This window comes from Symphalangus syndactylus, chromosome 2 (genome assembly GCF_028878055.3).
Source record: "Symphalangus syndactylus isolate Jambi chromosome 2, NHGRI_mSymSyn1-v2.1_pri, whole genome shotgun sequence".
Lineage (NCBI taxonomy): Eukaryota > Metazoa > Chordata > Mammalia > Primates > Hylobatidae > Symphalangus > Symphalangus syndactylus.
The window spans coordinates 107,323,930-107,350,696 of NC_072424.2; the positions used below are offsets into that span (position 1 = coordinate 107,323,930).

Genomic DNA, 26,767 nt, shown 5'->3' on the forward strand with positions numbered 1-26,767 from the left:
GATGCTTGAAACAATACCTGAACAATGCTTTGCAGCAAGAACCGTTAAATGTAATCAGAGATGCAATTCTAAGCAGAGCTGTGCATAAAGGCACGCAACCCTGGCCACAAACGACACAGCATCTACACCGCACTGATGCCAATACCAGGATTCTTCTAGTAGTAGCAACAGATTTCTTTTTCACATCCATAGCCCTACACTTTAAAATGTGACAGCATTATTCTGGAACTTTCAGCAAGTCACGTAAGCTCTCCAAAGCTTGAGTTCCTCCCTGGTAAATTAAGGATGTGATACTAGCATGTCCCAAGTTAACACTAACATTAACCCTATGAGAGAAAGCCTTTTGTTTCCTTGACCTATGAGGTCAGATGTGGTGAGCAGCATGGCGTCTTTGACAGAATCTCACAGAGCCACTCTGTACCCTCACTCTCATAAATGAACAGCCTCCCTTTAAGAGGTGAGCTTGAATGACAGAAGAAACATCCTACAAACCTAAGTCACAATAACCCTGAGGCCTGGATGAGTCAACAAATCATAACCAATTGTTCATCAAAGCTGCCCCCACATTCTTAGTAGGCAGAGATGCAATCTGAGGTAATTATAAGATATCTGGGATTTCCTTTAAAATTCTAAAAGGAAAAAAACGTGGGAGACAGGATGCAACAAGATCAGAAAAATGTGTTCAATTATTGATGATAAAGGTTTGGGGGGCTCATGTACTATTCTTTCTGCTCGTGTGTGTTAAAAAAGTTTCATGATAAAATTAAATATACATGTTCATACACACACACAAACACACCAATAGGAAGAGGGAATTACTCTTCCAGTTTTTAGACAATACACACGCCCAAGTCCTGCCCTGGGAGTGTCTGACTCAGTGGGTCTAACGAGTCACCCACTCATGGTTTGCTTTTTGCTTTGTTCTAAAATAATATTACCAGGCCAGGTGCAGTGGCTCACACCTGTAATCCCAGGTGTGAGAGGCTGAGGAGGATTGCTTGAGGCCAGGAGTTTGAGACCAGCCTGTGCAACATAGCAAGACCCTGCCTCTACAAAATAGTTTAAAAATTAACCAGGCATGGTGATGCATGCCTGTAGTCCCACCTACTCGTGAGGCTGAGGGGGAAAGATCCCCTGAGCCTGCGACTTTGAGGTTACAATGAGCCATGATTGCACCATTGCACTTCGGCCTGGGTGACAAAGCAAGACCTTATCTCCAGAAATGAACAAACCTTTAAAAAATTAAATATTACAGATGCCTCTATTGTGAACTTCTGGTTAAACACCATTAACCTGATCCTACCCTATCATTTTATAAAAGAAACTGAAGCCCACAGAGGTAAAATGACTTGTCACACTCACTCATGGCAGAGCTGGGGCTATATCCTCAGGCCACATGACTTCTGAGGTGTATGTGTGGATGTAGGTGTGTGTGTTATCAATCCCAACAAGTTAAAGGCTATCAGAAAATGATTATTATTAATGGTCTACAATTTTCTTATTTTTCCTCCAACTGTTTCTTCCTAGTATAATTAATGGATAAGACATACTAGTATTTAAGAACATCTACATTTGGACCAAACACTCAGTATGCTATAGTCACTAAAAACATTTGCCTTATGAGGTAAATTGAGTACATCTTAAAACCTGGCTCAAATTATTAATTACCTAGTCTAGCACATCTTAATAATACAAATGCCCAATTATAAACAGTTGGCTTTAATAGCATACGAAATTTTATTTTTTTAAGAGGGGTGTCACTGTGTTACCCAGGCTGGCATCTAACTCTGGGCACAAGTGATCCTCCTGTTCAGCCTCCCAAGTAGCTGGGACTACAGGTGCATGCCACTGCATTGAGCCAAAGCCTCTTAAAAATATTACCTTGAAGAATGTTTATGATCTATAATCTCTTTCACTCTTCAGTCCCTGGCAATCTAGCTTTTTCCATAAATTATTGACAATGCTTTGGGGAAAGTAATAATTAAACTTCAAATTCAAAAACCTTTGTCCAATGTTAACCTTACTCAGTCTCTCTGCAGCATTTGGCACTATAACCAAGCTCTTTTTACTTACTCTACTCTTCCTGCCTGGGCTGCAGAGAAACTATACATCCTTCAACTTTCTCTTACTTCCTATTATTTCCTAGCCTCCTTCACCAGCTCTTCTTGAACGGCCCATACTTAAATATTGGAATCTCCTAGAGATCTCTCTGCCTCTTTATTTTCTTACTCCATATATCCACCTTGTGTAATATGAACCGCTCTATGGCTTCAACGACAATCTCTAGGCTAATCCCAAAGGTGTGCCTCCAACGCTGGATGCTCCTTGAAATTCCGGCCTGTAGCCGACTCTCACACAGGCACGTTAACCCGAAGTGTCAAAAACTCACTTTTAAGTCTGTCCGCCTTTTGCTTGATGCTAAAGTCACCCAAGGCAAAATTTGGCAAGTCATTCTAGATTCCCTTCTTCTTCCACACCCTTCACATGCAGCCAGTATCCATATCTTGCAGGGTTCCTATTGGCTCACATTCTAAACTTCTTTCCATTCTCAACTGGGCCTTGGCTCTAGCCCAGGACCATTTTAAGAACTACATATAGAACATATTTTATAACAGCAGTAATTCATGTTCATTGTATTACCACCCATAAGCCCAGAGTTTTGGTATATATCCTTCTTAGAGTCCTTCTGTGATCTATGGAGAAACAGAGGATAATGGTAAAGAGTCCATGGATTTAAAGTCATATAGATTTGGTTTCAAATTCCAGCTCCACTAATTCCTATCTAGATAACCTTAGTAACTTTAAGATTGCTAATTCTCAATTTCCTCATCTGAAAAAAATTAGACAATAATACACTCCAATTAGACTACCATAAATATTACATGAGACAATGTTTGTAAAATGTTTAGCATGTCTGACCTCTGCAAAGCATTAAAATCATATTTATTACCACCTAAAAATATAGCACTACACCATTCACTGATTCATAACTTCTTTTTTCACATAGTAGCATATTACGAATCTCTTCAATGTCAAGATATGCATTTGTACACTTTCATGGTATTTCTCTGTATAGATATGCCATAACATATTTAACTAGCCACCTCTATTCTTTTGGATTATCTCTAATTTTGGTCAGTGTAAGAAAATGGCAATGAACTTAACCATAAATATTTGCATGTTCATGCTATTACCCTCTTTGGAGGAATTTCTGAGTCCAGCGAAGAGCATGGCTTTCAGGACTTTGCCACATGCCACCATTCTCTGGAAGGACTCTACCAATTTATATACTCCCATCAACAAGGAAATTACCTACCATCTCCTACCCACCCTCCAATCTTACACTCCCTCAATCTTTCCTTCACCTTTCAGCAGTTCCCTGTCATGCACAGAATAGAAACTTTGCTCTTTATCTCTCTTGAGGCTCACTCCTACTTCCCCTCTGCCCCTGTCTCTCTATGAACCTAAGTGGCCAGTTAGTATGACCTGATTTTCTCTCCAAACATTTCAAATATCCCCACTTAAATGTCTAATAGACATCATATTCAATATGTCCTAAATTGAAACCATGAAATTGAAAGCAATACCATCCTTCCTATTTCTCAGGCCAAAAATCAGAGTCATTTTTGACCTCTTTTGTTCTCCTACATGATTCCCATCAGGAAATCTCAATGGCTCTAACTTCAAAACAAAATCCAGAATCCAACCATTTCTCCACTTTCCAATGCTGATACCCTGGTCTGAACCACCATTATCTCTTACCTGGATTACAAGAATCTCCCAAACGATCTCCCTATTTTTCTTTGCTCCCTTATAGTCTATTCTCAACACAACAGCCTAAGGAATCATTTTAAAACATAGTATAGATTTTCAAGCCTTTGCTTTAAGCCCCATTTCACTCAGAGTAAATCCGAGTTTCTAATGATGGTCTGTCTACAAGGCCCTATGCAATCTTGTCCCATTGGCCGTCTGAACTCATTTCACACTACCATTCCCTCTGCTGGCTTCACTCCAGCTACACTCACGCCTTAAGGTAAGTTCCTGTCTTGAGGTTTTTGCACAGACTGTTCTTTCTGCCTGGACTGAGTTTCCTGAGATATACACGCAGCTCAACTCCCTGCCCTTCTTCTTGTTTTTGCTTAAATGAATAATATCCAGACTATCTCAACTTAATAGTGCCAGGGGATCTCCTTCCCAATTCCCCTTGTTCTGTTGTTTTTATTACTTTTGGAGGATAAATCACATACTAACACATTATATGAATTACTTCCTAGATTTGCTTTTATTTTTAGAATTTAAGATCTAGAAGAGCAGTGATCTTTATATGTTTTGTCCAATAATTTATATTTCAAGTACCCAGTAATTCCTGGCACACAGTAGGCACATATCAAATAACTGTTTAACAAATGAAAAAAGCTACCGCCAGGCAATTTCATGCCCTATAGTTTCATACTGCATATTTAAATGATTTGGAGGAGAGTCAAGAAACTACAGCAACCAGACAGAATGAAGGAGGGGGCGTGGCTTACAGCAAAGTAGATGGTCCATGTTCCATGCAAAAGGAACAGCTTCTGCTCAAATCCAGGCAATTGCTACCCTGCTGGAAAGCAGGCCCCTTACTGCCAGAAGATGAGGGGTGCCCCAACATCCATTTGTCATTAAGACGGTGGTTCAAACTTTCACATTAAATCTTTTAGTTTTAGAATTCTGGCAGTTGCCAGTTGGAAGCAACATGCAAAAAACTCTTGTTACTTAGTAACTTACCACATATCCACAGTATTTGAACTTAGCTTGCACCTCTACTTGTTCTGTAATTGCTTTCTGTGTCTATTTACTCTCCCTAATAAAATGACATAATTTTTTTAAAAAAATTTTGGATACCGATTAGATTTTTTTTTTTTTTTTTGAGATGAAGTCTTACTCTGTCACCCAAACTGGAGTGCAGTGGCACAAACTCAGCTCACTGCCTCCCAGGTTCAAGTGATTCTCCTGCCTTAGCTTCTCAAGTAGCTGGACTACAGGTGTGTGCCACCACGGCCAGCTAATTTTTATATTTTTAGCAGAAACGAGGTTCCACTGTCTTGGCCAGGCTGGAGATTAGAATTTTTCTACCAAAATGACAGGCCAAATGGGCCTCCACCATGGGCTGTGATGTCAGAAAGCTTCCACTACAGGTTAAATGGCTCTTCTCTAGTGACACCTGAACAACATTGATTTATTTTTCACATCTCGGCTTGACTCCCCAGTGAAGCCTCTCTCATGCTTACTTCCTGTTTTGTAGATTATGGTACCCTGGTCAGGCTTCAATCACATACCTCTGAGCTACATCCCTTCTACATCCCTTCTCCTGGCTCCTCGAGGGTGAGCACCCAGCTCCCTGACTCCCTGGGAACACCTAACATAAAGTGGGGGCCTAGCACCAAGGTGGCAGTAGCATTTTGTTAGATGAGTAACTGAATTTCACATAAGGAAAAAAAAAAAAAAAAACTCAAAGAGGTAAAGTTACAGCCAATATGTGATGAAACTGATATTTAAATCCCAAGCTTTAAAATGACAATAGTTTTTAAATAGTACAGAGATCATTCTCAGACCAGATCACGTCTAACTATGCCAAAGTGCAAACTAAAGAAGTTAATGCTTTTTTCCATAAATGACAAAATTACGAAAATATTCCATCTCCAAAAAGTAAACATTTCAGTTTTTCTAAATATTATTAAAAAGGTACACCCCAAATGTTTCCTTAAGTAGATCCTGAGCTTCAGAGTATCATGGCTAAATGCCCTATAAAAAGACAAGACTATAAAGTCACTTAATATGAATGAGAAGGGCTATAAAACAGACTTAAGTCACATATTTACAATGGTCTTAGAGGTAACAGAACATTCTAAAGTTAACCAAAAGCCAAAAAAATGCTTTCTAAAAGCCTTTAGGATAATATCAAGGCCTTTCTAAAAAAATAAGCATATTTACAACTTCTCTTTATGTTTTTAAAGATATTTAAAACATGATTTAAAATGTTTTACAATGCCAAGAAAGTATTATTTTTTAAGAGTGAGAGCTAAAAATAAATCTAAGAGAAAAACTTTGTTTTTATGGTTACCAGATCCATAAGCAGGCCAAAACCGAAAATTCAGACAAAGGCAGATAACTGCATTTTCACATTATTCCACAAGATGTCAGCATGTAACTGAACAACTTCAGTGGTGGTGGTAGTAGGGAGGAGGTGGATTCACTTAAATAGAACAATAGAAACCCTTTCATTTCATGATCTTACGCTACAGCTTTGGTAACTAACTTCGTAAACGTATATCCATGTATATTTTATTATTGTAAACCCAGTTCTTAATATATTCTTACAGTAGTTTATACAGATATTTAGGTATTTCTTTTTCGAAACACCTTAATTTTTTTCTTTCCAATTTAGCTCTCAAAATTCTTCTGATCAAATTAAGAACCTTCAAATACTTAATAAAGTCCAGGAATAATCCTAGGCACAACACAAACATCAACCTATTTGTCTGTCTGGATTAGTTATTTTTCCCCATTCTACAGATGAGAAAAATTTAGAAAAAAATGTCAGTGGTTCACATGAGGTTATTTACTCACTATGGATTATATATTCAGTAGGCGACTAGAGTTTCTGCAGGAGAGGTAGGGGTAGTGGTGTGTGTGTGTGTGTGTGTGTTTTCAGTCTTGTCTTGATATCTTCCTTTGTTCCCCATTAACAACTCACATGCTGAGTCACCAACACCTGACCAAGTATCAATACTGATCATTAGCAGCAGTAGTAGGAAGACAGTTACTGATGTCTTTCACTTACAAGTAGCACCACAGCCTAATAAGTAGCAGAAAGTCATACTACGAAAACATTAAATAAAAAATTTTGGTATTAAAAAAATACTTAAAATCTGAATAAATACATATCTCCACTATTTTCTTACATCATTTGTACTCTTATCTTGCTTTTCATATTTTTCTCGGTCATAAGCCATTTTCTTCAGCAATTTCTTCATGGCTCTTTTATCCTTTTTATGATTTTCCGTGTTTTGCTTCCTCACTTGGTTTACAATAAACTTGGGAATCTACAGAGAAAAGGAATTAAGCTTAGAGAGGAAAAAGAAACGCCACCATTTTAAATTACAAAAAAAAATTATATTTTTTAAATTTCAAAAAGAGTAAAGAGTTTCTCTTTTTGATAAGACTGCCATTTTACATGCACTATTCATTAAATCTGTGAAAAGAAAATGCTTCATATTATTCACTTACCAGGTGTACAGGGCATCCACGTGGTGTAATTTACCACCCACTGTGGAAGGTTCCAAAAGAGGCTTTGTGAAGTTCAAGGACATAGTGGCTGTCTTCCATGCCACACTGGAGACCCCCTGAGGTGACGAGCAGTAGAAGCCACCTCCATAGGTCTTTCCTTTTGCAGCCTCCTACCTACAGCCCTGCTAGCTAACCTCAAGTCCCCTTCTAATAACCAGCTAGCCGCTGCTGTCATGAGAGAAAGAACTCCCCCAAGAAACAAGAGCTGATAGGTAGCTAGCAAAAATCCAGGACAAATTGATCCTAAGAAATCACATTAGCAAAAACAAAATATTTTAAGGTATCAAAATGTAACCATGAAATAATGTTGACATTTGAAACATTGAGACTTAATAAATGGACGTTAATTTTTTATTTAAAAAACACATTCGAAATCATCTACATCAGTTGTCTTTTTATGGATTATAAAAATAAAGACTTCAGGATCTAAATATCATCACTCTGTCTTTTTAACAAATTAATGTTTGGAAGTTCCTCAAATAAGAGATTGAAATATTCAATACTATAATTTTGCTTGGAATCCCTTTAGGTCATTTTTTCCTAAATGCTTACAAGATGCCTCCTGAAAAATTATAAATTTCATTGGAAAATCAGCACCTAATCAACGAAGCCTCTCATCCACTACCATCCTCTGATAAGCTGTCAAAACAAGCTCCAAATAAGTGTAAAACAGAGAAAACCATTTTTAAAGATGTTCTCAGTAATAAGGATACAAAATGCATGCATCCCTTTCAATAAAGGGTCTATGAAAAAGAACTGAATAATCTGAAACCAAGATAGCATGGGCTTTTAAAAATACAGCAGGCCTAAACACTGAGAAATGGGAAAATAGGCAGAAGTAAATAAAAAGTACTTCTTACAAGGCATGTTTTGACATAATTTTAAGACAGAAATTCACAGGGCCCTCCTTATCTATATGAATAAAATGTCTAATATTTTCTGCACTCACAAATTTTAAATGTAAATTAATAAAGCTAATAACAAACATGCAATTTGTTTTTTAAACTACTAAGACCAAAGCATATGATATATACTTACTGTCCACAGAAGTTTTTGGTACCTAATCAATAAGTGCATGGTGTTTGCTGTCCCAGCTGCCATTACAAATTCTCGCTGTTCACTGGACTTCAATCCCAATGCATGACACATAAAGAGATTTGGGGCCATGACCATTGCTACATTCATGACTGTCATTTTATTTTTTTCTTTATTATCTATTACTCTTTGGAGAAATTCAAGAAGGGCCTGAAACAGAAACGACTCTTTGAGATTTGTATCACATACGAAGATAAAAGATTAAAGCACTGTAGCATATGCAACTTTTATTTCATTAAAAAAACAAGTTGTGTATAAGCACAGTCAACTAAACACATCCAACAGGCCCTGTTACCAAAGCTTCTCCACTTGGTTGATGCTCCCTGAGATAGAAATTTGCTTCTACTAAGGACCACAGCGCTGGGGAATGAAGCAGAGATGGCACACAGCTGAACTAAGGAGCAGAGAGAGGAGTGGGGAAGTGTCAGACCTCTGGCCTATGGGAGTCATGGAGAGCTGAAAAGTAATGTAAAACATCATACAAACATTTGCTTATTTCAGGAAATGCTGCACTTTCCTACGTAGAGATCTTTAAAAATTCCCTCAAAAAGGGTCATTCAACTTCAGTTTCATTTATTTAAGGCAATCAGTATCTGGCTGACGTGGAACTTATAAAGAATGAGCCAGGCACTGGGCATGATGGTGCATACCTGTAGTCCCAGGCACTGGGCATGATGGTGCATACCTGTAGTCCCAGATCGGTGGGAGGATCATCTGAGCTTAGGAGTCTCAGTCCAGCCTAGGCAAGAGAGAGAAACCCTCTCTCAAAAAAAGAAAAGAGAAGAGAAGAGAAAAACAGAAAAGAGAGAAGAGAGAAAAGAGAAAAAAGAAAAGAGAGAAGAAAAGAGAAAAGAAAAGAGAGGTGAGGGAATATTGTGATACAGAAAGCGGGCAAATGAGGAAAGACCAAAGAGAATCTTTCTTTTTTTTTGAGACCAGGTCTCTCTCTGTTGCCCAGGCTGGTGTGCAGTGAGAGATCATAGCTCACTACAGCCTCAAACTCCTGGGCTCAAGTGATCCTCCTGCCTCAGTCTCCAGAGTAGCTGGGACCACAGGTGCATGCCACCACGCCTGGCTAATTTTTTTGATTTTTCATAGAGGCAAATTCTTGCAATGTTGCCCAGGCTGGTCTTGAACTCGAGTTCAAGAAACACTTCCACCTCATCTTTCCAAAGTGCTAGGATTACACAGGTGTAAGCCACCATACCCAGCTGAGAATTTTTTTTTAAATGAATGAAAAGGAACTTTTCATCAGAACAGGTTAGGTTATGCTCAGCTTGATGCCACATACATCCACCCCTATTGCAGACACTCATTGTCCTCTGAAACTACCTTCTCCCAAAGGCAAAGGCAGCTGAGGTCACTCTCACAGGACTTAAGGCTTCAGATTTTTCTTTTGCCTTCTTCTTTTGTTCTAGAACAACAGTAACTATAACTGCACAGGTATTCAATGTTCTCTGTGAATGAGGCAGTTTATGAAGCACGATAGAGATTACTTAATCCTAACTTGGAGACAGCTGCTCTAATTACCTCCATTTTACAGATCAGAAAACAATGTTTGGAGAATGTAAGTAACTTCCTGGTGGTCATACAGCTAACAAATCCTGAGAAAGAATTTCATTACAGGTCTATCTGGCTTTTGTTTCTAAATTTTTAACTATTAAAAGAATCATTTTTTCATAGGTAGCCTAAAATCCCTACCCTAAAAAGGCCAAATATACTATACTAAAATGGAAAAAGGAAAAAAAGTATCTATCTTCCAAAGAATTTCAGGAAAAAAAAAAAATTCCTGTAAGTGCTAACAGGTTGCTTTTGAATCAAGTGTAACTGCTATATAGACCTTGAAAATTTGAAACAAATTAAGGACAGAGCTTTAATATATAACAATGATATTTATGTATCTAATTTCTAGTACAGTGCTCAGGAAGTTAAATTGTAATCCAAGCATAAAGTTATATAAAACAAGATGTTCTCAAATGAGGACAAAAGATTAATTGAAGTTTGGAAAAAATATTTAATTTTGTTCCACAGAGACCAGAGTAACTGTTCAGGGACCAGTGTATCTCTTTCTTTATGAGCATAAATTACAGAGATTAGGTAATAAACCGTTTTAATTGCGGTGTGCATATGTAATAACGTTACTCAAAATATTACTATCAGAATACTAGAGAATGAGAGAGCTGACATAAAATTAACGAGATGTTAGCCCAGCCCTTTGCTGAAGGAATTGCAGAATTTTCTATCTGAACCTTAAGAATTTCATATATAATATATATATATATATAATTTCAATAGTTTTGGGGATATAGGTGATTTTTGCTTACATGGATAAGTTCTTTTGTGGTGATTTCTAAGATTTTGGTGTGCCTGTCACCTGAGCAGTGTATAAGCTACCCAATATGCAGTCTTTTATCTCTCACCCTTCTCCTACGCTTCCGCTGAATTCCCAAAGTCCAGTGTATCATTCTTATGCCTTTGCATCCTCATAGCTTAGCTCCTACTTCTAAGTGAGAACATGCAATATTTGGTTTCTCATTCCTGGTTTACTTCACTTAGAATAACGGCTTCCGGTTCCATCCAAGTTGTTGCAAAGGCCATTATTTCATTCTGTCTTATGGCTGAGTAGTATTACATGGTGTGTGTGTGTATGTGTGTGTGTGTCTGTGTGTATGTATCTATCACATTTTATTTATACACTCATGAGAACTTCTCCTGTTTCAAAAAGTATTGACTTTATCACCGGCCTGGTGGTATCAATCTATCACGGGGTTCACTCTCTGAAAAGCCAGGTTTGAGTCCCAGCACATTTACTTATTAGCTGGGTATGATGTTAAATCTTTATATACCTCTGCTCTTTAAAGTTTTCTGATTTGTAAAATGGGAATACTTATCTCTCAGCCTGGAAGGATTGAGACAATGTATATAATGAGCTTCTTAAAACTACAAAAAAGATAAATGTCAAGAATTATATTAACATGGATCCCCTCTTGCTATCTTAAAATCAGTCTTCACTATTGTTCCAAGTCAAAGGTAGGTGTGATCATTGGTCCTAATGCACCATAATTCAAAGTAAAAAATGACTGTAGTTAAGCAGCTTGCCCAAACACACCTGTCACTTTACTACCACACCAAGATGTGGTATTTAACATGGTGCCTCCTAACCCTTAGACTTGCTGTAGCAATATTCCAAACAATCATGCACATGATTCTGTCCTTCAAATGACAACTGAAGGCGTGTTGCTAGCACTAGGTAAGTCAGGGAATTTTGCGTTAGACTTCCTGAAATTATATTGCATTGGAGTTTCCCTTCCCTTTTACAGAACTAAATTTATGGCTTATTCTTTGCACATATGGCATTCTTGTTAAAATGTTCTATTATTAAAGTTCTAGTTTGAAACCTTCAGCAGAGCTGGCTAATTAAGTCACTAAAGCTTAAGTAAACATGTAAAATTACTTGTTTGCATCTTCCAGTTTTTTACCAAAAATAGTACTCCCCCCCCTTAATTATAAAATTATGTTTCCAATAGCCTCATACACAAAATGTAAGAACCATCCTATAATTTTAAAAGTATTTTTTAACAGAATTTTTAAAAGAATATGCCTGGGACTTTGAGGGCAAAGTCCAAAGAAGAGTTCCAGATCAGCCACACCCAAAGCAGCCATATTGAATTGAGTGCTTCCTCCCACAACTACTTGAACTCATTTGAATGTAGAGGTATCTTAAGTAAATCATAAGTTTTCCGGTACCCACCGCACACTGGGCATTGATAGGGCGGTCAATGAGTAAGAAAAAGATGTTCCTCCCTATTTCTGAGTAGTTGAAGCCCTGTGTCGGGAGCACTGCTGACAAGCAGAGGACATGTTGGATCATTAGCCCCACTTTGTCCTGGGCCATATGTCCCTGTCTCAGCCACAATCTACACACATTTACATAGTAGCCCTGGGCACACACTCTTCGAATATAACCCTTTCTGAGTTGACCTCTGTCTCAAAAGCAAATTGAAATAAAACCTAATGCTGTCTTCTGGGTTATTCATCCGACAACCAGTGAAGCAAAAGGCTTTTTTTCTGACTTAGGAAAAGGAATAACCCTTTGGAAGTTCTCCTGTAGCGGACGTAGTGTTTTACCTCCAGTAATCCCCATAAGCTGCTTCATCAAGAAAAGTTGAGTATTAATATTCATTCCATGGGCATTAAAGAACTATCACTCATGCAATTACAATTCGAAGAGTTTTAATGAATTACGGGAAAAAAATTCCAAGATATACCAACTAGTAAATTTGTTTTCTTAACTTGAAAGCTCTTGTCATGAGATTTCATCTTAAATAGAAAAAAATGAGGAGGGTAAAGAAGCCCTCTACCCACATAAAAAATATTTTTAAGGCAAGGGCAAAACTTAAGATAATACTTTTACTAAGTTAATTTTTTTCCCATTTTCTGAGAGTTTATAATTAAACCTTTTACAACTACTCTATAAACTCTGCTGTTAAGGAAAATAAATCAGTGTGGCAAAATCCCTGATTATAAGAGCTTCTGACAACACTTAAAATAGATGATATTAAGTTATATAAACATTAGAGCAAATCACTTCAAAATGCTGACATAAATCAGAAACTCCGGATGAACCCTTAGAGAAATAACTAGAATTTGTTTGAGTTGGTCTATCTTTTGGCTAACAAATGTATCAAATCACCATTATGACTTACTTCAAAATCTACCATTTCAAACTACAAACTGTCATATCTTTAGGTAGTAGTGGGTTATATTTGGTAAGACTTAGGATTTTTGTTTTAAACATTTATATTTTACCTTACTGCTACCTGCTTATTAAATATAATTTCATAACTGCAAAAAATAAATAAGAAGGAGAAAAAAAACTAAAAACCACCCACGCTTCTATTAACCAATGAACCTCAATCATCTGGTTTGGAAGAAGAAATGTTATAGTGAATATTTAAAAAAAAAAACAAAAACTTAATAATATTAGTAACATAACAACCTCATAAAGAGTTAAAGACTTTTACCCTCTGTCCTTAAAAGTAGGCTTTTTCTTTATAGACTTTTATGACCATGTCCAAGATACACATCTTATTGTTTTGCCACAAATAATGAAAAATTAGTGTGCTTAGTTCTAAGGCATATTTAATGTAAATTAACCAAACTGACCTTCAGTGTGTCCCTGTTTGCATCAGGTAGGAGGATGACAAGAAGGTTCAAAGCCTGTAGTTGCTGCTTCTTGGTTGGAAGATCTGCAGACAAATTAAATAAATCTGAACTCTTTTCTTTAGTGAACATTTTCCTTTACTTTCTTTTTTCACTTTTTAAGAAAAAAGTTATTTGGCATAAACATGACTGTAAAATGTAAGACACAACGACTGAGCAGCAAGCCTTGTTGAGAGTGTGTTTGTGGGAGATCAGCAGAAGCAGCTGCTGTTAGGAGCTTCCTCTCTCTCAGAATGCTCACTTCCAACTGTGATCATATGACGCGCAGCCTTATGTTTGCAGACACACAACAGTGCTTTGGAAATAATTTTAACTTTTGCGTGATAATTATTCCCCAATGAAAAGACATAGAGGATTGGACCTTCCATGATACAGTACCAGGGTGCGTCTGTAACAGTGGTTTGTTTCTTTTAATGGTGAGCAAACAAATGCATGGTAAGAGTCCATTAATTCCAACAGGAATATGTAAAATGGAGCCTGGAACACAATAGGTGCTTATAAATGCCTGTGGAATAAATTAGAAAACCAAGCAGCAACTCAACAGTCTAAGAGGTGCATTATTATCATTGATGCTATCATTTTCAGCAGCCATTACCCCATTTAAGTAATACTCATGGATATTTAGAATCATTCCAGCATTTCTTTTTCTGCAATAAATTTGGTCCTTTAATCCACATCCAGGAAATGTATGCAACGTAGCACAATTTAAACATTAAAAAGTATTTCCAACAGAAGGTGATTTATTCTGTTTAAAGAAGAAACATGTGAAGAAAAAATACTTTAAACAGAAGAGATTTCAGTTCCATCTCTCCTAGAAATTCTGAAGAAATGTCATGATACAAGGTGACTCATGAAACCATCTCAATATTGTATATGTTAAGAATAGCCTGGCAGAGTTCTGGTTGAAACTGTAGCTCACCGCAATTTTTTGTTTTTTTGTTTTTTTGAGTCAGACTCTCACTCTGTCTCCCAGGCTGGAGTACAGTGGTGCGATTTCAGCTCACTGCAACCTCCACCTCTCAGATTCAAGCAATTCTCTGCCTCAGCCTCCCGGATAGCAGGGATCACAGGTGTGCACCACTACGCCTGGCTAATTTTTGTATTTTTAGTAGAAACGGGATTTCACCATTTTGGCCAGGTTGGTCTCGAACTCTTGACCTCAAGTGATCTGCCCGCCTCAGCCTCCCAAAGTGCTGGGAGTTCACCATAATGATTAATAGTGCCACTCTTTCATTAGTATAAGTGTCCCTGTTTAAAAGATAGAGTTACTTAAAGGCAGTGATGGCATTTTTACTTTTCTTCATGGCCTCTAGGTGTAAAGTGGATAATTAGGCCGCTAGATAAACCTTATAAGATCTGGGTTCACTGGAAAAAGAATCGAGAACTATTAGCGACACTAATGTGTAGCTTGCCCAAGACGACAAAATGGCAGTACATAAGAAGCAGCTTGTGACCTTCCACCAATGAGGCAGCAAAATGCTTTGCTCCACGTTTCTGCACGACAACCTCAGAATTTAATTTTTCAAGAAGTGCTCACAGACCTTACCACTTCTCCTTGTGCTTTTATGATAACTGTTCATCCACAGCTTCTCCAGTAAGTGTTGCTTTTTAACACTTGGCAAGAAAATTGTATCAGAGATCTTATGTGACTCATTCTATTATAAGAGAAACGTGAAGTGTCCAGGTTTTAACACTGAAATATATTGTATTGCTTAAATGTCATGCAATTAATCTGTACCCAAAGAGAACATTCTGTTATCTGTTTACTCAGAAATGCATATTTATAAGAAAAACGGAAAACAATGCATGGCAGCTGAGCACCCACTGACATCAGTTGAGTCAATATGTCCACCCAAATACGTCTGGTTGCGTTCTTTGTGATGCCAAATGTCATTAAAACAATTAACATAGATGGCACCAGCAGAAGGACTGCTTCAAAGAGGGGTAGCACTTACTCTGGACAGCCTGAAAGGCTTTGAGATACTCCACACTGAGCAGTGGCTGGGGCAACTCCCGAATGAAGAGCTTCAGCAGGCTGGCGGCATCATGCTGTTTGACACTTTCCCAATTAAAAGTCCCTTCATAAAACTTTGCTTCTAGCTCTTGGCAAAGATTCTGATAGGCACAGGAAAAAAAAAAAAAAAAAAGCAGCAGCTATAAGTGCCTTTTTTTTCTTGCTGAGAGTATGATACATTTTCACTTTCAAGAGATTCTGCTCTTTAGACAAGACAAATCAGACTACCAAAAGTCAATATTTCTTTTACTCAGAAAAAAAACTACTCCTCTCATCTAATCCGAACGTACTTTACCAACAAAAAACTGTACCTAAGGCCAAAAAAAATTTTAAAATTTATACTTTTTCCTGGACACTCCACAAACTGTAAGTAATAAAGTTTTAATTAAGAGACTGGTTAAAATAATTGTTCCATTTGGGGAGCTTCATCTACATATTATAAATCTTCATTAAATTAAGAAAAAAATCATTAAAAAAGAAGTATATGTTTTAAATTTAGAATTATATTACATAAAAAAATACATAATCAATCTCTGGGCCTAAAACAGAAGGCTACCTCTGATTAGTCACCTATGGGAAGTGGAAAACCCAATTTTATAGTAAACGAGGCAAGAAAATACATCAATATACCTGTCTTTAATGCACAGCCATCCTGCTGCCAGCTGCGGAAAACAGTCTGAGTCCATGCAGAATTAGAAATATCTAGTTCACTTACCTCAGAACTCTACAAAATTTGTCAGGCAAATTATTACTAATAAATCAATTGAGTTTTGTAATTACTATTTTTTGTATACTTCTTCACTATACATAAATCCTATCATGTTAAAAACCATCACAAGTTTCTGTCACTTTCCTCTATTACATGAAACCATTCTCCCAAAGTATGTTCTTTGTTTTCTTGTAAGGCAAATTACCACATTTTCTCTTCCTAACACAACAACCATTCTCTACCCCCAATTATTTTTGTAACTGATGAAATAGGTGAAGGGGAGTGGGCAAAGACAGAAAAAGAAATAGGGAGGAGGGAAGAGGGAGGGAGAAAAGGAGGAAGAAGAAAAAAAAAGAGGAGGGAGGAAAAGATAGAAAAAGGGAGTGGGAGATAGGGAGGGAAGGAAGAGGAGAGAGAGGGGGCGTGGAGGAAAAGAATGAGGGAGGAAAAGAATGAGGGAGGAAAAGAATGAGGGGGGAAAGAAGGAGGGGGGAAAGAAGGAGGGGGGAAAGAAGGAGGGGGGAAAGAATGAGGGGGGAAAGAATGAGGGGGGAAAGAAGGAGGGGGGAAAGAAGGAGGGGGGAAAGGACAACAGAGGAAGATCCAGAGAAGAGAGGCAGAAAGAATGCAGGGAGAGGGAGAGAGAATAGTACAGAGAAATTTGGTGGGACCAGGGGGAAAAGACACAACCAAAATTTTGCATATTATCTTTTAAATTATTTATAATGGACCAGCTGCTGCATAATTTGGCATATGACAACAGGCTGGGTTGAAGAGTTGAGCCAGCTGAATCCACTTAATTGGCCTTCTTAGAAATTACACTTAGTTAAACTTGTCCTTCTGCCAGCCTTCTCGCTGCAAAGTAAAATCTGCATTATATTCACTATTCTGTACTAAAGTAAATGTATTTTTGCCTCCTGTGAGCTGGCCACTGCAGTCTGCTAGTGAGGGCCCGAGTGCTTTGAACGGTGAATTGAGGACTATCTTGCCAATATGGGTAATATGAAGTTATGTTTGTTACCTGTTTCTGAGGAATTATATCTTTGTTAGTGAATGTACTTAAAAGAACTTGCCTCAGAATCACACAATGTCCATGACTGACTAGTGGCAAACGTGCCGTAGGTGTTACATGAAGTGAGACAACGACAAGCTATGAAACTTACAAACAGCACAGTTTCAGGGACCTCTAAGTACCAGACACCAAACCCAGGTGACACTAGTGGAAAATTATGATCAGAATATATCAGGCTACTCGAATCCTATTAAAATGAGATCACTATATAGTAAGAGCCAAGGAGGCCGAAACTGGTGTCCTAAATGAAGGCAACTTATCAAAATAAGCAGGCGATGCAAACTGTGAAATGTATAAAGAGTAATTCCAATCCTGGCAACACCACAGCCCATTAGAAGCAGGCCAGGACAGTGTGCACTCCCCAAGAAACCCTTAGCCCTGATCCAGCTCTAAAGATTTCATAAAGAATGGGGTTATGAAAATGAAGAGAGATTATCTCTCTTCTCTCCTATTTTCTCTTGGATTTTCAAATTCAGGAAGACAATGTATTGGATGTGGGCAGTGGTTACTTGTGCTATCTCAGTGCAGAGCTAAAGGTGAATTTGGAAGATAGGGTAAAAGTTAATAGTTAATGGCTGCTTCCAGATACAGCTACAATTCCAAGTATGAGTCCCCTTTACATTTAAATCCGCTGAGGGGATATGTAGTATGCATCCCCTGTAGGGTAATTCCATCTTTATCATGCATTCATTGGAAGCTTTATCCCCCAGAGCAAAAAGTGAGGCACAAAGATGACAGCAGGAGGACACGTGGTACCCTGGAACAGTGGGAAGGAAATGTCATCCAGAGAGAAGAAAAGGCAAGGGAGAAGGGAGGGCTCAAATTGGGAAGTCTAGGAATTATTATTTCATCAGCGAGACTCAGGCTACCCTGGATACAGCAAGACAGGGAACTGTGTGAATCAGGAAGGTGGTTGAGAGTGTCTTGTCTGGCCGGCTCACTATGACTAATTATGCATAGGATGTCAAGGCCCCCCATCTGCTGGAGTCTATGATCCTGGCCTTTTTTTTTTTCTTTTGAGATGAAGTCTCGCACTGTTGCCCGGGCTGGAGTGCAATGGTGCGATCTTGGCTCACTGCAACCTCTGCCTCCCAGGTTCAAGCAATTCTCCTGCCTCAGCCTCCTGAGTAGCTGGCATTACAGGTGCCCAACACCATGCCCGGCTAATTTTTTGTATTTTTAGTAGAGACGGTGTTTCACTATTTTGTCCAGGCTGGTCTCTAACTCCTGACCTTGTGATCTGCCCACCTTGGCCTCCCAAAGTGTTTTTTATTTTTAAGAAACAGGGTCTTATTGCTCTGTCACCCAGGCTGGAGTGCAGGGGGACAATGACAGCTCACTGCCACATGGGACTCCTGGGTTCAGGCAATCCTCTCTACTCAGCTTCCTGAGTAGCTGGAACTCCAGGTGAGCACCACGATGCCTGGCTAATTTTTTAAATTATTTTTTGTAGAGACAGGGTCTCACTTTGTTGCCCAGGGTGGTCTTGAATTCCTAATCTCAAGCAATCCTCCCGCCTTGGCCTCCCAAAGTGCTAGGATTACAAGTGTGAACCACCACACCCAGCCCTGACTTTGGTAAACTCAATTGCTACTACTCATCCTGGCTAAATCTATCACAACTATCCCCAGGCCATTAATATTTTAACTCATCACATACTTTTGTCATACTATTATTATGGGTAATATGGTGATTTTGAAAAAAAAAAAACTTAGCAAAAACCAGAAGGGACTGTAGAAAAACTAAACTGAATGCTAAAAGGTTTTATTGTTTTATTTTATCTACTTTACTAACAATGGAAAAAGGGGGTAGAGAGGACAAGTTAGCTTTTAAAATGCATAAGTGTAAATAAACAATAAAATGTTTACATTAGTAGAACCCAGAGATTACCTTGATTCTAATAGCAGCTCCAGGGATTCGTAAGAGACCTTCAGTTTCCAAACCTCCCTCTTCAATTCGAGAAATCAGCTGTGCACAAACAGAGAAACATTCTAATTTCGATATTTGTAACAGGTACAATTCCAAATTTAACATCTGTTTCACATATAAATAAAACTGATTACAATGACATGTAAACTGGATTTTATGAGGTTTTGAATGCTATTTCACTACCACTGTCCTTCAAAACAGTAAGTCCAGAAACTTTTGTTATAATTTAGAAAAAGTTGGGCCTTATGCTACTTTATAACAGAAGTGTGTAATTTCACACAACAGCTGTGGTACTCCAAACAAACAGAATAAAGATGTTCATTGTTTAAAAGCAACTAAGAACATCTATTTATTCTGCTTTTCCAGAAACCTACATTCTGCAATCAAATAAATCTTATGAAAATCTAGCATTTGCATATTTACATCTCATTTTTAGCTTGTTCCAAGAAAGAATTATTTATGACATGCAGAAAAAAAACTGTTTGCAAATATTCATTTTTAAGCCTTTGGCATTAAACAAAGAAAAATGTCCTTGTATATGGCCTCTAAGTCATACCTGATGCCCAATGAATACACTGATCTAACTCCAGATTCCCACAAAAAGCATTTTTTTTGTTTTTGTTTTTTAAAAAGGCAGAAACCCGCAAAAAGAAGGCAAATGGAGAAATTACAATGACTATTGGAGGCTAAGAAGAAGATAAGAGTGGTCAGATTCTTAAGTGGTCTTCTTGGAGTAGGCATTCCCTGAGCAGTACACAAAGGCTTTATAGAATATATTCTGCTATTTTAAGAAAATCAGTTTTCATGTCCTCAGTTTAAATATGAGGCATTTCCTGGCATCATAGAGGTTTTCCTCCCTGGCACCCACTCTCATTTCACAATTGCCTTCTCTACTTTATAAAAGACAGACCTATTCTTCACTCATCCACAACCTTACTATAATATTCTCTGCATGCCCTAAGGCATAAAATCTTCTAGAGTATCAAAAGAATGTTAAAAAGAAAAATTTTCAGGGAAGCCTCCTTTAATGATTAAACAAGGCTCTATAAACTACCTAGAACTTACTGTTTTTCCCTTGCACAGAAAAGTGTCTGTTAGGAGCAAAGCATCATAAATGAGGTCTTTTGACCTTTGTCTCGATATTCTGAAGTTAGATATATTGTAGTATGTGGACACTGGAAGAGATGTCAACTTTTCTTTAAAGACTTCACCTCTTCTCTTCCTGGGTTATATTATGGCCAAAGATGCACTGATATTGAGGAAATCAGATAAGAACTAAGCACAGTAGTCTCAAAATTCTCCTAAGGATTTATTATTAGGAAAAGAGAAGCATCTTTGGTCAAAGCAGTACAGGATTTTTAAAAATTCTTCTGGAATATTTTCCAAGACCACATTTTTCAAGTAACACTGGATAAAATCTCACAGCAAAAATTTTAGGTGAATTATTTTAGATCAGATAGGCGTTATTCAAAATAAAGCATTTAAAACCAAATTTAACCAATATTCAATGTATAGCCAATTTTCATTTTATTTGATCTTATAAAATGTTTAAAATGTTTCCAGTCCTATTAACAAAAAGTACGATTGTATGCTAGCTGCTGGAGCAAATTAGTTTTCAGCAATATATGCCTTTCACTTTCATTAAGTACACAGGAAAAAGTGATTGTGACTTCTAAATAACTGAATGAGCGCAATTTCTGCATTTTAATATTTGAGTTCTCCTTTTCATTATTCTCTAAGGCTAAAAACCAGCACCCAATAGAGTTATACACATATATCGTCAGAAGGAATGCCATGTGTTTTCTCATATATCTCACTCTGAAAATAACATTTTTGGCTACCACATTATATTGCATTATTAAAATATAAATAATACTTTATAGCATTCCTTTTATTATCAGGATTAAAATAGAGATGAAAAATAACTATATTGACCCATACATTTTAATGATGCTGTTTTTACTAATTTATCTATGTTCTGTAATTTATCAGTAATTTTCATAACATTTCTCAAAATACATATTACATACTTATGTGAATTGAAAAATGAAAACACAGACTCTTTGACACAAAGTATGGCTGAGTTGGCTGATTCATTTGACAGTGAAAACACTAGATTTGATAATTAAGTTATAAGGGGGGCCGGGCGCGGTGGCTCACGCCTGTAATCCCAGCACTATGGGAGGCTGAGGCAGGTGGATCACGAGGTCAGGAGATCGAGACCATCCTGGCTAACACAGTGAAACCCCGTCTCTACTAAAAATACAAAAAATTAGCCGGGCGAGGTGGCGGGCGCCTGTAGTCCCAGCTACTCAGGAGGCTGAGGCAGGAGAATGGCCTGAACCCCAGGGGGCGGAGCCTGCAGTGAGCCGAAATCGCGCCACTGCAGTCCAGCCTGGGCGACAGCGAGACTCCTTCTCAAAAAAAAAAAAAAAAAAAAAAAAAAGTTATAAGGCAGACTTTTTTCATAGATTAAAATTAACAATATTTCTATTTCCCTCACCCTTCTGAGAATACAAGGTTTAAACAATGTACCTCTGAGTAAAATAATAATATAACAGGTACAGGTTCATAGATATTAGATAAGCTTTTTTAGTGTCCTTTTTGAGTATATAAGCTCAAAAATTAAATTATAGTCCTCTAAAGACTGGTAATGAATCTTCCTGCAAATCAGTCGTTTCTAACTTTTTCCATTTTACAAAATAGAGATATGACCTAATTTGAGTTGTCAGCTGATAAATCAAAACTTTGTGATAGATCACTGTGATTTTTTGGTTATAATTCACAGGGGATGCAAACAGATGAATGTTATCTACAAGTAAACTTTTTATATGCTCCTTTATTTTTTATAGAAACAAAAATACTTTAGGGCCATTCTCCAATCCTTCAAACAGATAGACAGCCAGAGTCTGCAGAATGTTAAGGGACCAAAAATGTAAAATAACCAACTAAATAAATTAAAAAAAAAAAAAAACTTCAAGAGAAAATGACAAAGGGAGATTTTTCTTAATAGACTGGATGCAATCCTCAGCCGGATCTCATGGCATCATTGAACCTCCACAGAAACTGAAGCTCACTGTATTTCTGTGGTGTGATGGTGAATTTTTTGTGCCAATTTGGCTAGGCTATAGCGCCCAGGTGTTCAGTCAAACAGCAGTCTACATGTTGCAGTGACAGATTTTTTGTTTTTTTGGTTATAACAGTAGACTTTGAGTAATGAAAATTATTTAATACTCTCTATAATGTAGTGGGCCTCATCCAAACAGTTGAAGGCCTAAAAGATCGTGGTTTCCCAAAGAAGCAGCAATTTCGCTTCAAGATTGCAACAAAGAAACACTGCCTAAGTTTCAGCCTGCAGAGTTTGGACTCAAGATGGTAGCATCAACTCTTGCCTGAGCTTCCAGTCTGCTAGCCTGCTCTACATATTTCAGACTTGTGAGCCCCACAATTGTGTGAGCCAATTAAAAAATAAATCTCTTCATCTCACTCTAAATATATCCTATTGCTTCTGTTTCTCTGGAGAACTTTGACTAATACCCGAGGAAAGGATGCTGCTGAGATCCCTGCTTTGTATAGGCTTTGGTGTATAGTAAATTGCAACTGCTACTGACAGAAGAATTTGAATATGTCGCCTGTATTTGTCAGCCTCCTCCTGCTAATCACAGGTACTGCTGACAGCTCTCCATAGATACATGTTCTGCATGCAGTGGCTAAAAGAGGCTGATGGGTGGGATAAGCTGTATAGAACAAAGTTTGTCAGGAGAAATAATGAGATGCAGGTTTGAATGTAGTGGTAGATATGAGGGGAAAAAAGCACCAAAGTTTAGTAGGTAAGACAGGGAATTAATTGACTGGTTTGGAAGAGGGGAAGAATAAGTGCCAAGTAGATTGAGCCTTAGTACTGGATGAGTTTGCTGAGCCAATTAACTGCAAATCAATTTCTACTGTCCCAAGAAATTTCAGAAACGGTGATAAGCCTGGGCTGCTGCAAAGAATCTACAGCTTGGGTAGTTCACAACTGAGCTGACCTGTCTTCCTCACTGTGCATTCTTTAGCTTTTCTCAAATGTAATCTGTGTTTCTGAACAATGATGGCTCAGAGGTTGGATGGAAATTTTTATATTGCCACAGATAATCCCCTTATGAATAATTGAGTGTTGACTACACAGTGACTTAATAGTTTAGCAATCATTTTCTAATTCTACTTTATGGTTTCTTTGCCTACTTTGGAAATAGGCACTGGTAAATTAAATTGGACATCCTCACTGTAAATAGAAAAGCTGAGGAAATATACACTGGCATGAAATATTCATGAGGATGCAATTCCCTAGAAATTTATAAGCAGTTCCCACTCCTATGTATTATAGAATTGAAATCTCAATTATACAAAGCCAGCTAATATAAGACAGGAAAATGATGCCAGGTAATCACAGTTACAGTAATAACACAGAAAGCATCACCATGAATATAAAACTTATGAGCCCTTGAAACAAATTTGCTTCCTGAATAGAAAATCAAAGTACAAAACATGACAGTATATCAATTGGAAAACTGTATTATAATAATATGAATACAAAAACCACTATTAGCTTAAGTATGTTCTCTCTATGCTGACCAATCCAAGCCTACTTACTTTTTGAAAGATCAAGGGTATTCGCATTCCTGGTACTTTCCTCTGATCTTGTTCTAATAGCACTGTCAATGGAACGCAAAAAAGACCAGAATCTGCAAGAAAAAAAATGAAATTTCCTCACTTTTGTCAACCTATAAAATATTAATATAAAAATGTTAAAGCATAAGATTTCTGATACTGTCAATCAGACAACTATTTATTTAGCAACTACTAAGTGAATGACAGCTTCTCAACATTATATATATGGTGGCCAATAGCAAAATCCCAGCCCTGCCTTATAGAGGAATGTAGCAGGGAAAGACAACTAAACAAATGATTGCAAATAATTACCAACATAATTAGAAAAGTGCAAACTGCTGCATAAGAGAAATAGAGGGCTGTGAGAGCATGCAAATTATCCAAATAATTTACTAAATGTAATCAAATTAAAAATTCTTACTTAAAAGCAAATATTGGCCAGGTGCAGTGGCTTATGTCTGTAACTCCAGCACTTTGGGAAGCCAAGGTGGGAGGATTGCTTGAGCCCAAGAGTTCAAGACCAGCCTAAGCCTGGGCAACATAGTGAGACTCTATCTTTATGAAAAATAAAAAAAAATTAGGCAGGTATGATGGCAGGCTCCTATAGTCCCAGCTACTGGGGGTGTTGAGGTTGGAGGATAGCTTGAGCCTGGGAGGTTGAGGCTATGGTAAGCCGTGACTGCACCACTGCACTGTAGCCTCAGTGACAGAGCTGTCACCTTTTTTATCACCAAAAAAAACAATAATCATTCATCTTTTCCATACTAAATAGACATTGAACACTTTACAATACAGCAAAATATAAATATTTGCTTTCTAAGAAATCAGACAAGATCATGATCTTGTTCTACAAATGTTTCTCTTTACAAAATAGATACTTGCTACTCTTAAATTTAACTTTGTGATTGTATATACCTAGAAATAGCTCCAGAAAAAAATGATGGTAATAATTTACAATTTTTCTAAATTAAAATCATATGCCTTGAGTCTGGTATGAACATGGCTTCTACCAGCACTTCCACCCTGCCCCCATCACTGAGTGGACGGTTAGCACCAAAGTGATAACTTTTTCCTTTATGACACACATCAGCATGGAAATGAAAATCATCTGTGAATATGAAAAAGGGGATTATCTTGTGGTATGAGGACAGACATTGGATATTGTGACACTTAATCGAGATGCCATTCAAAAGAACGCCAGTAACCCAGGAAATAACTTTTCAGTTTGGGAATTCAGAAAAGATGCAATCTCAAGGATGCCAAGGGTCTAGGGTATAACATAAAATCAGTATCTTGGATGAGACAAACAGGTATTAAATAAAAATCGAAAGAAAGTCTATTAACAGTGATAGCCTTGATATAAACAACTTAATGTTTCTTTGCCAGGATGCAAATCTAAAACATAACATTAAAAAAAAAAAAAAAAAAAAAAAAAAAAAAACGCTCTGAGCCACTTTAAAAATCTTGGGCACTGACCCACAACTATTTAAATTGTATTTCTATTTTATGTTTGGAGAAGGCTTTGTGATGAGCTTCTCAGAAAGCGTCTTAAGTCTTCATTATCCACAATGGACTTATGAAAAAACAGAGCACCATTTAACTCAGAAATTCACCATCCTAGGCTTTAAGCCAAAATACTCAAAGGAACTAAGCACAGAATGAGGTCTTCTGGGGCCCAGCATGACAGGACCAGAAGGGAAGGTACACTTCAGTCCTACAGAGTAATTGCCTCCAAAACCTAAATCAGGTGAATACTTGTCTTTGTGAATGTTACCATAGCAATTCAATAATCCTCATTCTTTGTTTCTCTTTAGGAGATACTTCTAAGGTTAAACAAGAGGACAAAGATTCCTAAAGTAAAGCCTTGTCAACAGAGAATTATGTGGATTTCAAGACCAATAAATTACTGGAGAAACAAAAACTGAAGAGGTGTCTGTTCTCTATTATATCATTAAAAATAAACTGTTTATTTAATGGGTAAAGCAAGGTACTTACAAAAAAAACAAAAAAAAAACCACTCCATATTTCCATGAAGAGTACAATCTAGTGGTATTGTTTTGTCACAATGGTGGTATTTTCTTAATAGGGGAAAGAATGTCTTTTCAAAATAGGTAAAATTAGAATGTCCAGGAACAAAGGGGCAGACTACTAACTAGCCCATTTATTTGCTATCCAATGAATAACCAAAAGTAGTCACTTAGAATCAACAGTCTTAAAGTCATTTTTCAAGATCTGATTCTGGAAATAAATGTGTACCAAATATGTATATTTTTAAATATATAGATTTAAAGGAGAAAGCAAATGAGTTAAGAGTCCTTGCTTCACAATTTCCTTCTATGAGAATTAAATTATTTGACTATGCCTTTATTCTCTATAGTCTAGGATACAGTGTATCTCTATCCAGTTATAAAACTTTTGAAGGCAACATCTTAGGATATAAACTTTAGATGTATTCAAGTGTTGGTTTATTTTGTAGGTGATTTCCCTGCTCCCAGAAATACTGCTAAAAAGCCAGGTCCATCCTTGCTATTTTAGAAGTAAATCCAAGGGTTTATCATTTCATGATTACCTTTTGTTTTGATTTTCACAGCTTTTTGTTGTTTCAGCTCAATGCCCAATACATCATAGAGGGCAGTCAGCTCAATTAGGGCTAAATGGCAAACTTTCTTCATGTCCTGGGGTGCAAGGTCACCAATCCTTGTGGTACCTGTTTTGTCTTTTGGCAATCTGAAACTCTAAAATAAACATC

General features: G+C 37.3%; 1 protein-coding gene across 1 annotated transcript in view; it reads right to left on the reverse strand.

Annotated features, from left to right (window-relative positions):
- The window catches only part of ARHGAP18 (Rho GTPase activating protein 18), a 136,882-nt gene that overhangs the window by 15,479 nt on the left and 94,636 nt on the right, over positions 1 to 26,767 (reverse strand). Inside the window, exons 6-12 of the mRNA XM_055263749.2 lie at positions 26,588 to 26,753; positions 24,001 to 24,092; positions 19,330 to 19,407; positions 15,600 to 15,759; positions 13,588 to 13,670; positions 8,365 to 8,571; positions 6,942 to 7,082 (exon numbers count right to left, since the gene is read on the reverse strand). Of these exons, the coding sequence (XP_055119724.2) occupies positions 6,942 to 7,082; positions 8,365 to 8,571; positions 13,588 to 13,670; positions 15,600 to 15,759; positions 19,330 to 19,407; positions 24,001 to 24,092; positions 26,588 to 26,753 (927 nt within the window). The remainder of the gene's footprint in view (positions 1 to 6,941; positions 7,083 to 8,364; positions 8,572 to 13,587; positions 13,671 to 15,599; positions 15,760 to 19,329; positions 19,408 to 24,000; positions 24,093 to 26,587; positions 26,754 to 26,767) is intronic.